Raw genomic sequence first — 22,416 nt, 5'->3', positions numbered from 1 at the left:
ACTCCAGCACATGTAGTCCAGCTTGTTACATTCTGATGCAGGTGTTCAGTTTCACTCCAGCACATGTACTCCAGATTGCTACATTCTGAAGCAGGTGTTCAGTCTCACTCCAGCACATATAGTCCACCTTGTTACATTTTGCTGCAGGTGTTCACTGTCACTCCAGCACATGTAGTCCACCTTGTTACACTCTAATACAGGTGTTCACACCACTCCAGCATGTGTAGTGGAGATTGTTACATTCTGATGCAGGTGTTCATGCTCACTCCAGCACATGTAGTCCAGTTTGTTACACTCTAATACAGGTGTTTAGTCTCACTCCAGCACATATAGTCCAGTTTATTACATTCTGTTGCACGATTCAGCTGTTCACTTTCACTCCAGCACATGTAGTCCAGTCTATTATATTTTTCTGCAGGATTTCACTCTCACTCCAGCAGATGTAGTCCAGCTTGTTACATTCTTGTCCAGGTGTTCAGTCTCACTCCAGCACATGTAGTCCAGCTTGTTACATTCTGGTGCTGGTGTCAGGTGTTCACTTTCACTCCAGCACATGTAGTCCAGCTTGTTACATTTTGATGCAGGTGTTTAGTCTCACTCCAGCACATATAGTCCAGTTTATTACATTCTGTTGCACGATTCAGCTGTTCACTTTCACTCCAGCAGATGTAGTCCAGCTTGTTACATTCTTGTCCAGGTGTTCACTTTCACTCCAGCACATGTAGTCCAGCTTGTTACATTCTGCTGCAGGAGTCAGGTGTTTTCTCTCACACCAGCACATGTAGTCCAGCTTGTTACATTTTGGTGCAGGTGTTCAGTCTCACTCCAGCACATGTAGCCCAGATTGTTACATTCTGCTGCAGGTGTTCAGTCTCACTCCAGCACATGTAGTCCAGCTTGTTACATTCTGGTGCAGGATTCAGGTGTTTTACTCTCACTCCAGCACATGTAGCCCAGCCTGGTATATTCTGCTGCAGGTGTTCATTCTCACTCCAGCAAATGTAGTCCACCTTGTTACATTCTGATGCAGGTGCTCAGTCTCACTTCAGCACATGTAGTCCAGCTTGTTACATTTTGGTGCAGGTTTTCATTCTCACTTCAGCACATGTAGTCCAGCTTGTTACTTTCTGATGCAGGTATCAGGTGTTCAGTCTCACTCCAGCACATGTAGTCCAGCTTGTTACATTCTGGTGCAGGTGTCAGGTGTTCAGTCTCACTCCAGCACATGTGGTCCAGCTTGTTACATTCTGATGCAGGTGTTCAGTCTCACTGCAGTATATGTAGCCCAGATTGTTGCATTCTGGTGCAGGTGTCAGGTGTTCAGTCTCACTCCAGCACATGTAGTCTATCTTGTTACATTCTGTTGCAGGTGTTCAGTCTCACTCCAGCACATGCAGTCCATCTTGTTACATTCTGATGCAAGTGTCAGGTGTTCACTCTCTCTCCATCACATGTAGTCCAGCTTGTTACATTCTAATACAGGTTTTCACTCTCACTCCAGCACATGTAGTCCAGCTTGTTACATTCTAATACAGGTTTTCACTCTCACTCCAGCACGTAGTCCAGCTTGTTACATTTTGGTGCAGGTGTTCAGTCTCACTCCAACACATGTAGTCCAGCTTGTTACATTCTGATGCAGGTGTAAGGTGTTCAGTATCACTCCAGGAATTGTAATCCAGCTTGTTCCATTCTGATGCAGGTGTCAGATGTTCACTCTCGCTCCCGCACATATAGTCCAGATTGTTACATTCTGACACAGGTGTTCAGCTTCACTCCAGCACATATACTCCAGATTGCTACATTCTGATACAGGTGTTCAGTCTCACACCAGCACATATAGCCAGCGTGTTACGTTCTGCTCCAGGTGCTCACTCTCACTCCAGCACATGTAGTCCACCTTGTTACACTTTAATGCAGGTGTTCACTCTCACTCCGGCACATGTAGTCCAGCTTGTTACATTCTGATGGAGGTGTTCACTCTCTCTCTCCAGCACTTGTAGTCCAGCTTGTTACCTTCTGATGCAGTTGTTTACTCTCACTCTAGCATGTGTTCTCCAGCTTGTTACCTTCTGATGCAGGTGTTCACTCTCACTCCAGCACATGTAGTCCAGCTTGTTATATTCTGATTCAGGTGTTCAGTCTCCTTCCAGCGCATGTAGGCCAGCTTGTTGCATTCTGGTGCAGGTGTTCAGTCTCCCTCCAGCACATGTAGTCCAGCTTGTTACATTCTGGTGCAGGTGTTGAGTCTCACTCCAGTATATGTAGCCCAGATTGTTACCTTTTGGTGCAGGTGCCAGGTGTTCAGTCTCACTCCAGCACTTGTAGTACAGCTTGTTACATTCTGTTGCAGGTGTCAGGTGTTCACTCTCAGTCCAGCACATGTAGTCCAGCTTGTTATACTCTAATGCAGGTATTCACTCTCACTCCAACACATATTGTCCAGCTTGTTACATTGTGGTGCGGTTTTCAGGTGTTCACTCTCACTCCAGCACATGTAGTCCAGCTTGTTACATTCTGGTGCAGGTGTCAGGTGTTCAGTCTCACTCCAGCACATGTAGTCCAGCTTGTTACATTCTGATGCAGGTGTTCAGTTTCACTCCAGCACATGTACTCCAGATTGCTACATTCTGAAGCAGGTGTTCAGTCTCACTCCAGCACATACAGTCCACCTTGTTACATTTTGCTGCAGGTGTTCACTGTCACTCCAGCACATGTAGTCCACCTTGGTACACTCTGATACAGGTGTTCACTCTTACTCCAGCTGGTTACATTATGATGCAGGTGTTCAGTCTTACTCCAGCACATGTAGTCCAGCTTGTTATATTCTGTTGCTGGTGTCAGGTGTTCACTCTCACTCCAGCACATGTAGTCCATCTTGTTATATTCTGATGCAGGTTTTTAGTCTCACTCCAACACATGTAGTGCAGCGTGCTACATTCTGGTGCAGGTGTCAGGTGATCGGTCTCATTCCAGCACATGTAGTCCAGCTTGTTACATTCTGATGCAGGTGTCAGTTGTTCAGTCTCACTCCAGCACAAGTGGAACAGATTGATGCTTTCTTGTGCAGGTGTTCAGTCTCACTCCAGCACATGTAGTCCAGCTTGTTACATTCTGATGCAGTTGTCAGGTGTTCACACTCACTCCAGCACGTGTAGTCGAGATTGTTACATTCTGATACAGGTGTTCACGCTCACTCCAGCACATGTAGTCCAGTTTGATACACTCTAATACAGGTGTTCACTCTTACTCCAGCACATATAGTCCAGCTTGTTACATTCTGTTGCACGATTCAGGTGTTCACTCTCATTCCAGCACATGTAGACCAGCTTGTTACATTCTGGTCCAGGTGTTCAGTCTCAATCCAGCACATGTAGTCCAGCTTGTTATATTTTCGTGCAGGATTCAGGTGTTTTACTCTCACTCCAGCACATGTAGCCCAGCCTGGTATATTCTGCTGGAGGTGTTCACTCTCACTCCAGCAAATGTAGTCCACCTTGTTACATTCTGGTCCAGGTATTCAGTCTCACTCCAGCACATGTAGTCCAGCTTATTATATTTTGGTGCTGGTGTTCACTTTCACTCCAGCACATGTAGTTCAGCTTGTTACACTCTGCTGCAGGAGTCAGGTGTTTTCTCTCACTCCAGCACATGTAGTCCAGCTTGTTATATTTTGGTGCAGGTGTTCACTCTCACTCCAGCACATGTAGCCCAGATTGTTACATTCTGCTGCAGGTGTTCAGTCTCACTCCAGCACATGCAGTCCAGCTTGTTACATTCTGGTGCAGGTGTTCAGTCTCACTCCAGCACATGTAGCCCAGATTGTTACATTCTGGTGCAGGTGTTCAGTCTCACTCCAGCACATGTAGTCCAGCTTGTTACATTTTGGTGCAGGTGTTCAGTCTCACTCCAGCACATGTAGCCCAGATTGTTACATTCTGGTGCAGGTGTTCAGTCTCACTCCAGCACATGTAGCCCAGATTGTTACATTCTGGTGCAGGTGTTCCGTCTCTCTCTAGCACATGTAGTCCATCTTGTTACACAGTGATGCAGGTGTCAGGTGTTCACCCTCACTCCAGCACATGTAGTCAAGCTTGTTACACTCTAATACAGATGTTCACTCTCACTCCAGCACATGTAGTCCAGCTTATTATATTTTGATGCAGGTATTCAGTCTCACTCCAGCACATGTAGTCCAGCTTGTTACATTCTGATGCAGGTGTTCAGTTTCACTCCAGTATATGTAGCCCAGGTTGTTGCAGTCTGGTGCAGGATTCAGGTGTTCACTCTCAGTCCAGCACATGCAGTCCAGCTTATTACATTCTGATGCAGGTGTTCAGTCTCCTTCCCGCACATGTAGTCCAGCTTGTTACATTCTGGTGCAGGTGTTCAGTCTCACTCCAGCACATGTAGTCCAGCTTGTTACATTCTGGTGTAGATGTTCAGTCTCACTCCAGCACATGTAATCCAGCTTGTTACATTCTGGTGGAGGTTGCAGGTGTTCAGTCTCACTCCAGCACATGTAGCCCAGATGTTACATTCTGGTGCAGGTGCTCAGTCTCACTCCAGCACATGCAGTCCATCTTGTTACATTCTGATGCAAGTGTCTGGTGTTCACTCTCACTCTAGCACATGTAGTCCAGCCTGTTACATTCTGGTGCAGATGTTCAGTCTCACTCCAACATATGTAGTCCAGCTTGTTACATTCTGGTGCAGGTGTTCAGTCTCACTCCAACACATGTAGTCCAGCTTGTTACATTCTGATGCAGGTGTAAGGTGTTCGGTCTCACTCTAGGAATTGTAGTCCAGCTTGTTACATTCTGATGCAGGTGTCAGATGTTCACTCTTGCTCCCGCACATATAGTCCAGATTGTTACATTCTGATACAGATGTTCAGCTTCACTCCAGCACATGTACTCCAGATTGCTACATTCTGATGCAGGTGTTCAGTCTCACTCCAGCACATACAGCCAGCTTGTTACATTCTGCTCCAGGTGCTCACTGTCACTCCAGCACATGTAGTCCACCTTGTTACACTTTAATGCAGGTGTTCTCTGTCACTCCGGCACGTGTAGTCCAGCTTGTTACATTCTGATGCAGGTGTTCACTCTCTCTCTCCAGCACTTGTAGTCCAGCTTGTTACACTCCAATACAGGTGTTCACTCTCGCTCCAGCACGTGAAGTCCAGATTTTTACATTCTGATGCAGGTGTTCACTCTCACTCCAGCACGTGTAGTCCAGCTTGTTACCTTCTGATGCAGGTGTTCAGTCTTCTTCTAGCAGATGTAGGCCAGCTTGTTGCATTCTGGTGCAGGTGTTTAGTCTCACTCCAGCACATGTAGTCCAGCTTGTTACATTCTGGTGCAGGTGTCAGGTGTTCACTCTCAGTCCAGCACATGTAGTCCAGCTTGTTATACTCTAATACAGGTATTCACTCTCACTCCAGCACATGTACTCCAGCTTGTTACATTCTGGTGCAGGTATCAGGTGTTCAGTCTCACTTCAGCATATGTAGACCAGATTGTTACATTCTGGTGCAGGTGTCAGATCTTCAGTCTCACTCCAACACATGTAGTCCAGCTTGTTACATTCTGATGCAGGTGTTCAGTTTCACTCAAGCACATGTACTCCAGATTGCTACATTCTGAAGCAGGTGTTCAGTCTCACTCCAGCACATATAGTCCACCTTGTTACATTTTGCTGCAGGTGTTCACTGTCACTCCAGCACATGTAGTCCACCTTGTTACACTCTAATACAGGTGTTCACACCACTCCAGCATGTGTAGTGCAGATTGTTACATTCTGATACAGGTGTTCAGTCTCACTCCAGCACATTTAGTCCAGCTTGTTACATTCTGGTGCTGGTGTCAGGTGTTCACTCTCACTCCAGCACATGTAGTCCAGCTTGTTACGTTCTGATGCAGGTGTTTAGTCTCACTCCAGGACATATAGTCCAGTTTGTTACATTCTGTTGCATGATTCAGGTGTTCACTCTCACTCCAGCACATGTAGTCCAGAGTGTTATATTTTGGTGCTGGTGTTCACTTTCACTCCAGCAGAAGTAGTCCAGCCTGTTACATTCTGATGCAGGTGTTCAGTCTCACTCCAGCACATGTAGTCCAGCTTGTTACATTCTGGTGCAGGATTCAGGTGTTTTACTCTCACTCCAGCACATGTAGCCCAGCCTGGTATATTCTGCTGCAGATGTTCACTCTCACTCCAGCAAATGTAGTCCACCTTGTTACATTCTGATCCAGGTGTTCAGTCTCACTTCAGCACATGTGATCCAGCTTGTTACATTCTGATGCAGGTGTTCAGTCTCACTCCCACACATGTTGTCCAGCTTGTTACATTCTGGTGCAAGTGTTTAGTCTCACTCCAGCCCATGTGGTCCAGCTTGTTACATTCTGATGCAGGTGTCAGGTGTTCACTCTCACTCCAGCAGATGTAGCCCAGATTGTTGCATTCTGGTGCAGGTGTCAGGTGTTCAGTCTCACTCTAGCACATGTAGTTCAGCCTGTTACATTCTGATGCAGGAGTCAGGTGTTCTCTTTCACCCCAGCACATGTAGTCCAGCTTGTTACATTCTGGTGCAGGATTCAGGTGTTCACTCTCACTCCAGCACATGTAGTCCAGCTTGTTACATTTTGGTGCAGGTTTTCACTCTCACTCCAACATATGTAGTCCAGCTTGTTACATTCTGATGCAGGTGTAAGGTGTTCAGTCTCACTCCAGGAATTGTAGTTCAGCTTGTTACATTCTGATGCAGGTGTCAGATGTTCACTCTCGCTCCCGCACATATAGTCCAGATTGTTACATTCTGATACAGGTGTTCAGCTTCACTCCAGCACATATACTCCAGATTGCTACATTCTGATGCAGGTGTTCAGTCTCACTCCAGCACCTATAGCCAGCTTGTTACATTCTGCTCCATGTGCTCATTCTCACTCCAGCGCATGTAGTCCACCTTGTTACAGTTTAATGCAGGTGTTCACTCTCACCCCAGCACATGTAATCCAGCTTGTTACCGTCTGATGCAGTTGTTCACTCTCTCTCCAGCACTTGTAGTCCAGCTTGTTACACTCCAACACAGGTGTTCACTCTCGCTCCAGCACGTGAAGTCCAGATTGTTACATTCTGATACAGGTGTTCACGCTCACTCCAGCACATGTAGTCCAGTTTGATACACTCTAATACAGGTGTTCACTCTTACTCCAGCACATATAGTCCAGCTTGTTACATTCTGTTGCACGATTCAGGTGTTCACTCTCATTCCAGCACATGTAGACCAGCTTGTTACATTCTGGTCCAGGTGTTCAGTCTCAATCCAGCACATGTAGTCCAGCTTGTTATATTTTCGTGCAGGATTCAGGTGTTTTACTCTCACTCCAGCACATGTAGCCCAGCCTGGTATATTCTGCTGCAGGTGTTCACTCTCACTCCAGCAAATGTAGTCCACCTTGTTACATTCTGGTCCAGGTGTTCAGTCTCACTCCAGCACATGTAGTCCAGCTTATTATATTTTGGTGCTGGTGTTCACTCTCACTCCAACACATGTAGTTCAGCTTGTTACATTCTGCTGCAGGAGTCAGGTGTTTTCTCTCACTCCAGCACATGTAGTCCAGCTTGTTACATTCTGGTGCAGGTGTTCAGTCTCACTCCAGCACATGTAGTCCAGTTTGTTACATTCTGGTGCAGGTGTTCAGTCTCACTCCAGCACATGTAGCCCAGATTGTTACATTCTGGTGCAGGTGTTCAGTCTCACTCCAGCACATGTAGCCCAGATTGTTACATTCTGGGGCAGGTGTTCAGTCTCACTCCAGCACATGTAGCCCAGATTGTTACATTCTGGTGCAGGTGTTCCGTCTCTCTCTAGCACATGTAGTCCATCTTGTTACACACTGATGCAGGTGTCAGGTGTTCACTCTCACTCCAGCACATGTAGTCCAGCTTATTATATTTTGATGCAGGTATTCAGTCTCACTCCAGCACATGTAGTCCAGCTTGTTACATTCTGGTGCAGGTGTTAGGTGTTCAGTCTCACTCCAACACATGTTGTCCAGCTTGTTACATTCTGGTGCAAGTGTTCAGTCTCACTCCAGCCCATGTGGTCCAGCTTGTTACATTTTGATGCAGGTGTTCAGTCTCACTCCAGTATATGTAGCCCAGATTGTTGCATTCTGGTGCAGGTGTCAGGTGTTCAGTCTCACTCTAGCACATGTAGTCCAGCCTGTTACATTCTGATGAAGGAGTCAGGTGTTCACTCTCACTCCAGCACATGTAGTCCAGCTTGTTATATTCTGCTGCAGGTGTTCAGTCTCACTCCAACACATGTAGTCTAGCTTGTTATATTCTGGTGCAGGTGTTCAGTCTCACTCTAACATATGTAATCCAGCTTGTTACATTCTGGTGCAGATGTTCAGTCTCACTCCAACACATGTAGTCCAGCTTGTTACATTCTGATGCAGGTGTAAGGTGTTCAGTCTCACTCCAGGAATTGTAGTCCAGCTTGTTACATTCTGATGCAGGTGTCAGGTGTTCACTCTCGCTCCCGCACATATAGTCGAGATTGTTACATTCTGATACAGGTGTTCAGTCTCACTCCAGCACATATAGCCAGCTTGTTACATTCTGCTCCATGTGCTCACTCTCACTCCAGCACATGTAGTCCACCTTGTTACACTTTAATGCAGGTGTTCACTCTCACTCCGGCACGTGTAGTCCACCTTGTTACACTTTAATGCAGGTGTTCACTCTCACTCCGGCACGTGTAGTCTAGCTTGTTACCATCTGATGCAGGTGTTTACTTTCACTGCAGCACATGTATTCCAGCTTGTTACCTTCTGATGCAGGTGTTCACTCTCACTCCAGCACATGTAGACCAGCTTGTTATATTCTGATGCAGGTGTTCAGTCTCCTTCCAGCACATGTAGGCCAGTTTGTTACATTCTGGTGCAGGTGTCAGGTGTTCACTCTCAGTCCAGCACATGTAGTCCAGCTTGTTATACTCTAATGCAGGTATTCACTCTCACTCCAACACATGTTGTCCAGCTTGTTATATTCTGGTGCGGGTTTCAGGTGTTCGCTCTCACTCCAGCACATGTAGTCCAGCTTGTTACATTCTGGTGCAGGTGTTCAGCCTCACTCCAGCATATGTATTCCAGCTTGTTACATTCTGGTGCAGGTGTCAGATGTTCAGTCTCACTCCAGCACATGTAGTCCAGCTTGTTACATTTTCGTGCAGGTTTCAGGTATTTGCTCTCACTCCAGCACATGTAGCCCAGCTAGTTACATTCTGGTGCAGGTGTCAGGTGTTCAGTCTCACTCCAGCATATGTAGACTAGCTTGTTACATTTTGGTGCAGGTGTCAGATGTTCAGTCTCACTCCAGCACATGTAGTCCAGCTTGTTACATTCTGATGCAGGTGTTCAGTTTCACTCCAGCACATGTACTCCAGATTGCTACATTCTGAAGCAGGTGTTCAGTCTCACTCCAGCACATATAGTCCACCTTGTTACATTTTGCTACAGGTGTTCACTGTCACTCCAGCACATGTAGTCCACCTTGTTACACTCTAATACAGGTGTTCACACTCACTCCAGCACGTGTAGTCGAGATTGTTACATTCTGATGCAGGTGTTCACGCTCATTCCAGCACATGTAGTCCAGTTTGTTGCACTCTAATACAGGTGTTCACTCTTACTCCAGCACATGTAGTCGAGCTTGTTACATTATGATGCAGGTGTTCGGTCTCACTCTAGCACATGTAGTCCAGCTTGTTATATTCTGTTGCCAGTGTCAGGTGTTCACTCTCACTCCAGCACATGTAGTCCATCTTGTTACATTCTGATGCAGGTGTTTAGTCTCACTACAGCACATATAATCCAGTTTGTTACATTCTGTTGCAGGATTCAGGTGTTCACTCTCACTCCAGCACATGCAGTCCAGCCTGTTATATTCTGCTGCAGGATTTCACTCTCGCTCCAGCACATGTAGACCAGCTTCTTACATTCTGGTCCAGGTGTTCAGTCTCACTCCAGCACATGTAGTCCAGCTTGTTATATTTTGGTGCTGGTGTTCACTTTCACTCCAGCATATGTAGTCCAGCCTGTTACATTCTGATGCAGGTGTTCAGTCTCACTCCAGCTCATGTAGTCCAGCTTGTTACATTTTGCTGCTGGTGTTCACTTTCACTCCAGCACATGTAGTCCAGCTTGTTACTTTCTGATGTAGGTGTTCAGTCCACAGCACTTTTTGTTTTAAATATGGAGTGTAGAATTCTGCATTAATGTATTGTCCTACTTTGGAATGGGTAATATAGAATTTTAGCATTTTTAAATAGGCTAATATTAATAACAGGCAAGTTCCAGTCTTACATAAACATTGTTTATATTGGTACAAAACCTTGTTTTTTTTTTCTTTTTTTTTTAATTTTTATTCCTGCCCTTAAGTTTTGTTAATCAATTGATTTGCGCTCCTTTATCCAGGTACAACATGGATACAGGAGATTGTTGATATGATTCTCAATGAAGGTGATTTGGAGAAATGTCAGCGTGCCCCAACTCATGAGAGAATCCCCTTCCTGGAATGTAATGAGATGCCTCCATATCCATCTGGTAAGTTCTTTCACTGAAACCCTTGTCATGCTTTTCCCATTTCATGGTGAATATATTCTGTTGAGTCACACTCAGTGACTGACACAAGGGAAAAGCTCTGTCTAGTTCAAGTTTGTGATTAATTTAGAACTTGTTTGATCTTCTATTCTAAAACCCATCAGGATTAGTTTTAAACTATATTTTTTTCAGCAGCTATAAGCCTCCTGGTTAACCTTTGCTGATGTTGACATGAGATGGTTATTGATGGGTCAAACAGAGAGGAGCCATATGGTGTCTGAGAGTTTGCATTGTTTTTGGCTCACACACCCCAAAAGAACAGACTGACATTGAGAAGATTTCCCCCGGAATACTGCCTGTTGAAGGATATGTGGAATGATTCAGAGTTTATGAATTGGTGAAACCATGCTAGGAAATGTGACCTCATCTTTCAGCTCAGCCCATATGCATGACTTCAGTGTTTATGGCCACATGACATGACCACAGTTGCTATGACATATGCTGGATAACTTCTGCAACAGCTGGCCTTCTGTATGTGGCAGCGGTGACCTTATCTCAGGATTCATAGGATCATAGGAGGTAACTAGGTTATTGGCCCTGAGGCCCTTATAAGCCTAGCCAAGAGTTTAGCCCATGTGCAGACAAGTCACCACCCAAAGCCAGTTCAGATTGAACTTAGATCACTGAGGAGTTGGCTAGGTAGAGATAAAGTGGTACCTGCAACTGAAAAAATAATAAAGTAGTACCTGATGACTGGGAAAATGGAAATTAAGGTGCTCAATCCTTGGGGCCATTGACAGAGCTCAGATTCCATAACTTTTAACACAGTGACTCTGAAGGGAGCAGATGGTATCATTGCCTGATGCCTTTGTCCAAAAGGAACAAAACCTTACTGTTAGATGTACTACATATAATATTAATGGTAGGACAATGTACTACATGTAATATTAATGGTAGGACAATGTACTACATATAATATTAATGGTAGGACAATGTACTACATGTAATATTAATGGTAGGACAATGTACTACATGTAATATTAATGGTAGGACAATGTACTACATGTAATATTAATGGTAGGACACTGCACTACATGTAATATTAATGGTAGGGCAATGTACTACATGTAATATTAATGGTAGGACAATGTACTACATGTAATATTAATGGTAGGACAATGTACTACATGTAATATTAATGGTAGGACAATGTACTACATGTAATATTAATGGTAGGACACTGTACTACATGTAATATTAATGGTAGGACACTGTACTACATGTAATATTAATGGTAGGACACTGTACTACATGTAATATTAATGGTAGGACAATGTACTACATGTAATATTAATGGTAGGACAATGTACTACATGTAATATTAATGGTAGGACAATGTACTACATGTAATATTAATGGTAGGACACTGTACTACATGTAATATTAATGGTAGGACACTGTACTACATGTAATATTAATGGTAGGACAATGTACTACATGTAATATTAATGGTAGGACAATGTACTACATGTAATATTAATGGTAGGACAATGTACTACATGTAATATTAATGGTAGGACAATGTACTACATGTAATATTAATGGTAGGACAATGTACTACATGTAATATTAATGGTAGGACAATGTACTACATATAATATTAATGGTAGGACAATGTACTACATGTAATATTAATGGTAGGACAATGTTCTTTTCAAATGCAGGCTGTTTCACCCATACTGATGAGAAATGCTAGTGATGGGAAGGTGGTGGCCTATAGCCCAATTCCTACAAGCCAGCTGGGATATTCGAAGGACAGCCTCCATACCTAGAAGGATGCCTTTCTTTAAACAGATGATCGCATCCCAAGGATATAATTTGGAACCGTTGATCTTTATATTACATTTGACTACAGAATGAGACAATAAATTTATGTTATCGGCCCTTTTAAGTGCATTTAACTTTCTACTTCCTCTCCGTCTATACTTTGGTGTTTTCTCCCCATGTCCCATGCTCTCTTGAAGGCCTCTGAAGACTCTCTTTCCACTATCCATTCCATTAATCCTTTCCATAGGTCAACAGTTTTCTATGGGTAAAGTACTTTCCAGGATCCAGGGAGCAGTTAGTCCCTGCAGTCTACTGCCTGTGTCCTCCCTCCTTCCCAATATCCCTTCTTATTCAGAGAGATCCTTTCTTATCTTCCTGATGTGATCTTAGGCACCAGTATCACATCCCCACTGAATCTTTTTGTCTCGAGTGAGAGAAGGTCTAGGCCCTCAGGCCTCTGGTCCTGTTCCTTCCTATCAGGCTCAAGGATCTTTCTGGTAGCTTTTTTCCACATTTCTTCCAGCAGCGTGATGCCCTTTTACTTACTGGGCCTCCAGAACTGCATGCCGTAATCAAGGTGTAGAGTGATTAGAGTGATTAAGGCCCTGCAGAATGAAAGCATTACCTCTGCTGCTAGAGTCTATCCTCATGAGGATACACGCCAACATTTTATTTGCAGCTCTCACTGCCCCCTCATTCCACTCCCTTTGGGCCAATTGTGGTGTGATTGACACCTCAAGATTCTTTTCCTGCTATCTTCCCATCATTACTACTCCCCAGCAGATACTTCACACCTGGGCTGTTATGGCTCAGGTGCAGGACTTTGCATTTGTTTGCACTGAACTTCAGCTGCCACTATTGTGGCCACATATTCAGCCTTTCCAAATCCTTCCATACATTCCTCTCACCAACGTTCATGACTGCTCCAGTCATTGTTTCAGCATCAAAGAGGATAATCCAGTTCTCCCTTCTTAAACATATGTCTGAGACAAGCACACTCCGATACGTCTGCTACAAACATACCAAGGAGTACTGGACCCATGACAGACCCCTACAGTACTCCTCTCATCACCTACCTAACCTCCTTTTTGCACTCTTTTCTTGTCCTCTCATCAATGACCAAATGACCCATTCATTCCCCATCACTGGAGTGAGTGTTGGCCAGGAAAGGCCATCATTCAGACAGCTATCAGGGGTGATTTGATGTTTTCTTTTATAGTTACCCCTGTCCCTTACACAAGGACTGGGGGGTATGCAATGGGGTGACAGTGTAGGCATACCTTCACTTATGGAGGGGATTATTTCTTCAGGGGTCCCTGATCCACCTTTTGATTCACTTTCCTAATTGCTTACATTGTCCCATTTGCTAAAACCCTGTATTTCCTACCATTAAAACCATGCAGGTCTCATTTCTTCAGTCTTCTCAGACATTTTTTTCTAACATCCTCCTGCATTGGCTGGAGTCAATGGCCTTGCTGAAATCCAGATATATAACATCTGTTGGTGCTCCCCCATGTAATTCCATCATAGAACTAGATCAGGTTTTATTGACAGCTCCGTCAGGTCATCAATCCATGGTGGTTGCAGTCCTAGAGATTGCTGACCTCTAGAAATGCTTCCCATCAGAATTTCCTGCATGGCATTCCCTGCCACTGTTGTTAAAGCAGCAGGCCTGTAATTCCATGGACATTTTCTTCCTCCCTTTGACCAAAGGCACCACATTTTCCCTCCAGCACTTCTGCACAAGCAAGTAATCTATTGATGAACTTCATTAGGGGGCTGCCATCACACTGACCAGATTTTTGAGACCTCTAGGAATCACCCCATCGTGTTCTTGTGTTTTATCATTGTCAGGTGGGGCTATGAAATACAGATTGCTTCTAGTGAGAATAATCTCAGAAATGTCAGGATTCACTGCAGGTTTTGGTAAACAGGTAACTTTATTACAACCAACATGGCAGCGCAACATAAATGCTAATAATGTTAACACTTAACATCTGCACCCATCTGTCCACAGCTTAATATCTGCACCCATCTATCTACAGCTTAACATCTGCACCCATCTGTGCACAGCTTAACATCTGCACCCATCTGTTCACAGCTTAACATCTGCACCCATCTGTCCACAGCTTAACATCTGCACCCATCTGTCTACAGCTTAACATCTGCACCCATCTGTCCACAGCTTAACATCTGCACTCATCTGTGCACAGCTTAACATCTGCACCCATCTGTGCACAGCTTAACATCTTCACCCATCTGTCCACAGCTTAATATCTGCAGTGCATTATGGTACAGACATTCTTAAATGTACAGTGTCATGCATTTCTATTAAAAGGGCAATGCTATTACATGCTGTAAAGATGTACTCTGTGTATAAATGCATTTCTATTAAAAGGGCAATGCTATTACATGCTGTACAGATGTACACTGTGTATACATGCATTTCTATTAAAAGGACAATGCTATCACATACTGTACAAAAGTACACCGTGTATACATGCATTTCTATTAAAAGGACAATACTATTACATGCTGCACAAATGTACACCGTGGATGATTGCATTTCTATTAAAAGGACAATGCTATTACATACCGTACAGATGTACACCGTGTATACATGCATTTCTATTAAAAGGACAATGCTATTACATACTGTACAGATGTACACTGTGTATACATGCATTTCTATTAAAAGGACAATGCTATTACATACTGTACAGATGTACGCCATGTATACACGCATTTCTATTAAAAGGACAATGCTATCTCATACTGTACAGATGTACGCTGTGTATACACGCATTTCTATTAAAACGACAATGCTATTACATACTGTACAGATGTACACCATGTATACATGCATTTCTATAAAAAGGACAATGCTATTACATGCTGTACAGATGTACACTGTGTATACATGCATTTCTATTAAAAAGACAATGCTATTACATAGTGTACAGACATACACTGTGTATACATGCATTTCTATTAAAAGGACAATGCTATTACATACTGTACAGATGTACGCCGTGTATACACGCATTTCTATTAAAAGGACAATGCTATCTCATACTGTACAGATGTACGCTGTGTATACACGCATTTCTATTAAAACGACAATGCTATTACATACTGTACAGATGTACACCATGTATACATGCATTTCTATAAAAAGGACAATGCTATTACATGCTGTACAGATGTACACTGTGTATACATGCATTTCTATTAAAAAGACAATGCTATTACATACTGTACAGATGTACACCTTGTATACATGCATTTCTATTAAAAGAACAATGCTATTACATGCTGTAGAGATGTACACTGTGTATACATGCATTTCTATTAAAAGGACAATGCTATTACATACTGTACAGATGTACACCATGTGTACATGCATTTCTATTAAAAGGACAATGCTATTACATACTGTACAGATGTACACCATGTATACATGCATTTCTATTAAAAACAATGCTATTACATACTGTACAGATGTACACCATGTATACACACATTTCTATTAAAAGGACAATGCTATTACATACTGTATAGATGTACACCGTGTATACATGCATTTCTATTAAAAGGACAATGCTATTACATACTGTACAGATGTACACCATGTATACATGCATTTCTATTAAAAGGACTATGCTGTTACATACTGTACAGATGTACACCGTGTATACACCTATTTCTATTAAAAGGACTATGCTATTACATACTGTACAGATGTACACCGTGTATACACGCATTTCTATTAAAATGACTTTGCTATTACATACTGTACAGATGTACACCATGTATACATGCATTTCTATTAAAAGGATTATACTATTACATAGTGTACAGATGTACACTGTGTATACATGCATTTCTATTAAAAGGACAATGCTATTACATACCGTAGAGATGTACACACTGTATACACGCATTTTTATTAAAAGGACAATGTTATTACATACTGTACAGATGTACACCATGTATACATGCATTTCTATTAAAAGGACAATGCTATTACATACTGTACAGATGTACACCATGTATACATGCATTTCTATTAAAAGAACAATGCTATTACATACTGTACAGATGTACACCATGTATACACACATTTCTATTAAAAGGACAATGCTATTACATACTGTACAGATGTACACTGTGTATACATGCATTTCTATTAAAAGGACAATGCTATTACATACTGTACAGATGTACACCATGTATACACGCATTTCTATTAAAAGGACAATGCTATTACATACTGTACAGATGTACACCGTGTATACATGCATTTCTATTAAAAGGACAATGCTATTACATACTGTACAGATGTACACCGTGTATACATGCATTTCTATTAAAACAACAATGCTATTACATACTGTACAGATGTACACTGTGTATACATGCATTTCTATTAAAAGGACAATGCTATTACATACTGTACAGATGTACACCGTGTATACATGCATTTCTATTAAAAGAACAATGCTATTACATACTGTACAGATGTACACCATGTATATACGCATTTCTATTAAAAGGACAATGCTATTACATACTGTACAGATGTACACCGTGTATACATGCATTTCTATTAAAAGAACAATGCTATTACATACTGTACAGATGTACACCTTATATACACGCATTTCTATTAAAAGGACAATGCTATTACATACTGTACAGATGTACACCGTGTATACATGCATTTCTATTAAAAGAACAATGCTATTACATACTGTACAGATGTACACCTTATATACACGCATTTCTATTAAAAGGACAATGCTATTACATACTGTACAGATGTACACCGTGTATACATGCATTTCAATTAAAAGGACAATGCTATTACATACTGCACAGATGTACACCGTGTATACATGCATTTCTATTAAAAGAACAATGCTATTACATACTGTACAGATGTACACCATGTATACACGCATTTCTACTAAAAGGACAATGCTATTACATACTGTACAGATGTACACTGTGTATACATGCATTTCTGTTAAAAGAACAATGCTATTACATACTGTACAGATGTACACCTTGTATACACGCATTTCTATTAAAAGGACAATGCTATTACATACTGTACAGATGTACACTGTGTATACATGCATTTTAACAGCTTCAATCCACTTTCCAGTGCAATCCTTTCTATGGGCAGCCAGTTTCTTCTGAGCCTCCTTTCCCTTTACCCTGGTGCATGTGCACTATTTCTTTTCCTTCTCCCCTGCCTTCCTTCCATCAGGGCCCCCTCCTTTTACTTTCTTTTGTGAAGACTGAAACACCTCTTTTTTTCCCAGTCTTTTGTTGTCTCCCTCCCATTTTGCTCTGCCTGACCGGTGCTGCTCCTTCCTTTCTTCTTTCTACTCTGTATCTAAAAACATTGTTTCATTTCTTTATATGAATACACTATGTACATGGCTTCCTTTCTTTACATGAATGCACTATGTACATGGCTTCCTTTCTTTACATGAATGCACTATGTACATGGCTTCCTTTCTTTACATGAATGCACTATGTACATGGCTTCATTTATTTACATGAATGCACTGTGTACATGGCTTCCTTTCTTTACATGAATGCACTATGTACATGGCTTCATTTCTTTACATAAATGCACTATGGGTTTACTATCATTTTGTTGAATGATGCTTATGCGGATTTCAAAATCTTATAATCACGTAGGTGACTGGTAAAAACAGTGAACCACAACCTTCCAAATGCATAAAAGTGAAAGCATGTAAGTGAGTGTTTCTTGCAAAATCACCTTTCACTTTAACAGTTATTTTAAAGCAAAAGTCGAACTGGTTCAGATGCCAAACATCATTTTTACCTTATTTGATATATGGTAAAAACAGCATTTACAATTTCAGCCATTTGAGTTGATGAAACAACTCAAAAATATGGTGTCTTTCAACAAAATGATAGTAAACCGCCCTATGTACATAGCTTTCTTTCTTTACATGAATGCACAATATACATTTCTAATAATCATAGGGTGGGAGGGTGGCCTAGTGGTTAAGGTGTTTGCCTTTCAAACACAAGGTACAAGGTTTGAATCTCACAGGGGATAATTGGCTAGGCTTACAATTGCTCGCAAGGGCAGTTAGCTTAGTACTAACCTATGAACCTATAAACATGGTTTCATGGAAAGCACTATGTTCATGGCTTCATTTCTTTACATGACTGCACTATGTACTTTGCTTCATTTATTTGCATGAATACACTATGTACATTACTTCATTTCTTTACACGAATGCACTATGTACTTTGCTTCATTTGTTTGTATGAATACACTATGTACATTACTTCATTTCTTTACATGAATGCACTATGTACTTTGCTTCATTTATTTGTATGAATACACTATGTATATTACTTCATTTCCTTATATGAATGCACTATATACATGGCTTCATTTATTTACATGAATACACTATGTACTTTGCTTCATTTATTTGCATAAATGCACTGTGTACAAGGCTTCCTTTCTTTACATGAATACACTATGTACATTACTTCATTTCTTCACATGATGCAATCATTAATGCAGATTGCTACTTCACCCCCCTCTATTCCTTCTCTGTCATTCTTGAACAGCTTATACTCCGGTACCATAATGCCCCATCCTCTCTTGTCACTGGCCCATGTTTATAGGTTCATGGATTCATACTAGGCTAGCTGCCCTTGTGGGCCATTTTAAGACTATCCAATTCATCTTGTCAAAGGTGACAATCAAACCCTGTACCTCTGAGGTAAACACCTCAGCCATTATGCCAACCCTCATTAATGTCTGGCCTCCTTTCCACTACTGCTCCTCACAGCTCCTCCTCTTTTTTCCCCAAGACTCCTTGCACTGCTGAGTAAGACAACCCAGCCAGTGTCTGAATCACTCATTTGTTCCTCTGCTATGTTCTGAATCTCTTTTTATTCTTTCTACTGCCTAATCACCTACCCCTCGTCTGCTTTTGTCACCCTCTGTCTCTCTCTTAGATGCACTTTTGTAACCCAGGAATAAGCATTGCTTTTCTCTCTGGGCAAAGATGGAGCCTGTCTCTTGTACAGAGATGGTTAGCCTGTCAGTTGTCCCCCCCATCATCCTACAAGTCCCAAGCCTACTTCTTAAGGCAGGCATGACACTCAGTAACCTTTCCTTCCACACCATGCTGCCACCTGGTGCAGGTAACACTTCTGAGTATGTCTCTACCATCCCCTGTCCTGGCATCTCTATGGCTACTCTCTGGCCTTGCTTGCTGTCACCTCAGCTTCTCCTTCAATACAAGACTGGGGTCTGCATGCACCACAATATGCATCCACCTCCAGTTGATCACTTTGGTTGCTTCCTCTCATATTTTACTTAGTCTAAGCCCAGAGGCTAGTTCCATTCACCAATATCCATTGTGAAGACTCTTAAGCCTCTTGGACAGTGAGTCTTCAATCAGTACAACTATCTTCTCACATCTACACATTGGGTCTCCTCCTCTCATTTGCTTTTTGTCCCATCTACTACCATATCTTTCAGCTTCTTAGAGCATAAAAACCCAGACAAAGCCTAAAATAATGGGGGGACAAAGGCACAAAAATAGGGACACATTTTAAATATTGTTCTTACAAACTTAGAAAGTTGATAGAATAATAGTTTTGCATTAGCATGAATTTTCTGAAGGATATGGAGTTTTAAACTCAAACATCTCTCATTATTTAATCCTCAGCGATTTACCAGAAAACCATATATTTTATGAGGAATGGACCACAAATATGAAACAAAAATCTGGACATTCTGCAAAAATCTGTATAGTGGAGAGGTATGTTCACTGCTCCATCCTCTCTGTAGTATTTCTTCCTCCATTTCTGCTATTTGCAGTCTTTTATTTTGTCTGTGTAGGTTGTCGCCACTCCCTCTTTTGGTATATGTAAGCTCTTCTCCACCCTCTTGTGATCTTCCTACATAACCTCTCCGTTTATTTGTCTCTTTGTCATCTGCCTTTTTTATAGGAGCTGCTTCAGTATTATTGAAAACAGCACTTCTTCACAGCAACGTCTGACTGAAAACAGCCTGTAACAAACATTGTACTGCATGTAAACCGATCGACATTTTGCATACACAGCAGCACTTCTTCACAGCAACGTCTGACTGAAAACAGCCTGCAACAAACATTGTACTGGATGTAAACCGATCCACATTTTACATACACATTCACTGTTACATGTTAAAACTATGATGGCCAGTGTATTAACTTCGAACACCTGGCTCCAACATGTGAACCACTGCATCTGTCAGTACTCAGATGTCATGAGGGGCCTTGAGTGGTCTTTTACCAATCCCTGTGTCATGTGGATGGTATTATCACCTCAGTAAATATAGTTGACTAAAAACCCTAGTGTTGCATAGGTGGTTTTATGGCATCAGAATCAGGGTGTCACAGTCATTGTTTTATATCAGGATGTGGATGCCCCATAGGTGTTTTCATAATGGCCTAGATGTCACACTGATGACTTTATAGCTGACCTGGGTGTCATGTGGATGGTTTTATATAATCAGCATGTTGGTTTCTGTTGTTTATGTGAGGAGCTCTATAACAGGCTGGACAGTTTCATAGATTAGTACTAGGCTAACTGCCCTTGTAGGCTATTTTAAACCTAGCCAATTACCCCATCTGAGAATCAAATCCTGCACCTTGTGTCTGTAAGGTAAATACCTTAACCGTAACATCATCATGCCTCGTGCCAATAAGCAAGAATGTGTTACTGTTTAGAAAAAAAAAAGGACCAGCCTCTTACGAAGGCTGTAAGCTAGAAGACAAATGGTTGTTGTCTAATTATAAGTGGATGAGGTTATATTTAGTGTTAAAGTACATGTTATGTAACTTTCCTTTACAACACCACCCATGTAACACACAGGTTATAAAACCAGCCATGTGACTTTACCTTCTAGGTATCAGATACACAGTTTTATAACATCAGTCACATGTATGGTATAGTTGAAGTTGTATTTCGAACAGTTTGGTATCACATGAATGATTTTATTACATCAACATTCCTCTGTTACATGATCTGCTTATAACATTATCTCCCAGGTGTCACATTTGGCAAGTTTAACTTCAGCACCCAGATGTTACATAAACAGTTTATAATGTCACTGTCAGCTTGTTAAATTTACATTGCCTAACATCAATAACCAGGTGACATATTGGTTGTTTTAAAATGTCGGTTGTTTTAAAATGTCACTCTTCAATTTTTCGGTTGTTTTAAAAAGTCTACTCTTCAATTTTTCCCTTGGAACTAGACAAACTTTCAACTTAAGCACTCAAACCTTTCACTTCTCATACCGGCACTTGCTCAAAACTCAGAGCAAGCACTAATAAACCTTAGCACTAAACGCCCCCCCTATACTGTAGAGAAGGACCAGGCTCTCTATTTGACCTTATCAGCCAATAAGTAAAACAGTTCACTGTACCTATCCAGGCATGTCCAAAGGACAGTTTCAGGTGTACTCTCCAGTCCAATTGGTGAATTTGAGCATTTTGAGGCAATGTTACAATTGCCTCATGTACACAGACAACCCTCTCCTCCTTCCACCAAACACTAATACATGCGAGAGATGCAATTATACAGCCAAACTGGAGGCTAAGCTCTCTCAACCCAAGACTGGACCAGGCAGTCAAGAGGAGAAGGGAATTACTTGCATCACACCACCAGTCTCGCATAGACCTATGAAACCAGCACTGGCAAAAACACACATAAATACACAAAAACATACTCTGAGGCTCTAAATAAAAATCTGCAGAAGCAACAGAGACCTCCAAAGCAGACATCCAAGCAACCTCTACCCCCCAACACAAACCATGAAACACACACTTCACAAAACCAGTGTGCCACACAATCACAGCCCTTAAGGCAAAATAACATACCCAACATACTAGTAATAGGTGACTATAGTCAGGCACAC

General features: G+C 42.0%; 1 protein-coding gene across 1 annotated transcript in view; it reads left to right on the top strand.

Moving 5' to 3' along the window:
• The window catches only part of LOC122814091 (sulfotransferase 1C1-like), a 464,542-nt gene that overhangs the window by 213,860 nt on the left and 228,266 nt on the right, over window positions 1-22,416 (top strand). The window contains exon 3 of the mRNA XM_044086701.1: window positions 10,485-10,613. Within this exon, the coding sequence (XP_043942636.1) occupies window positions 10,485-10,613 (129 nt within the window). The remainder of the gene's footprint in view (window positions 1-10,484; window positions 10,614-22,416) is intronic.

Source organism: Protopterus annectens, chromosome 10.part0 (genome assembly GCF_019279795.1).
Source record: "Protopterus annectens isolate FY-2018-M chromosome 10.part0, PAN1.0, whole genome shotgun sequence".
In the NCBI taxonomy this organism is placed as follows: Eukaryota; Metazoa; Chordata; order Ceratodontiformes; family Protopteridae; genus Protopterus; species Protopterus annectens.
The sequence above is the reverse complement of the archived record's forward strand: the minus strand, read 5'-3'. Positions and strand labels throughout refer to the sequence as shown.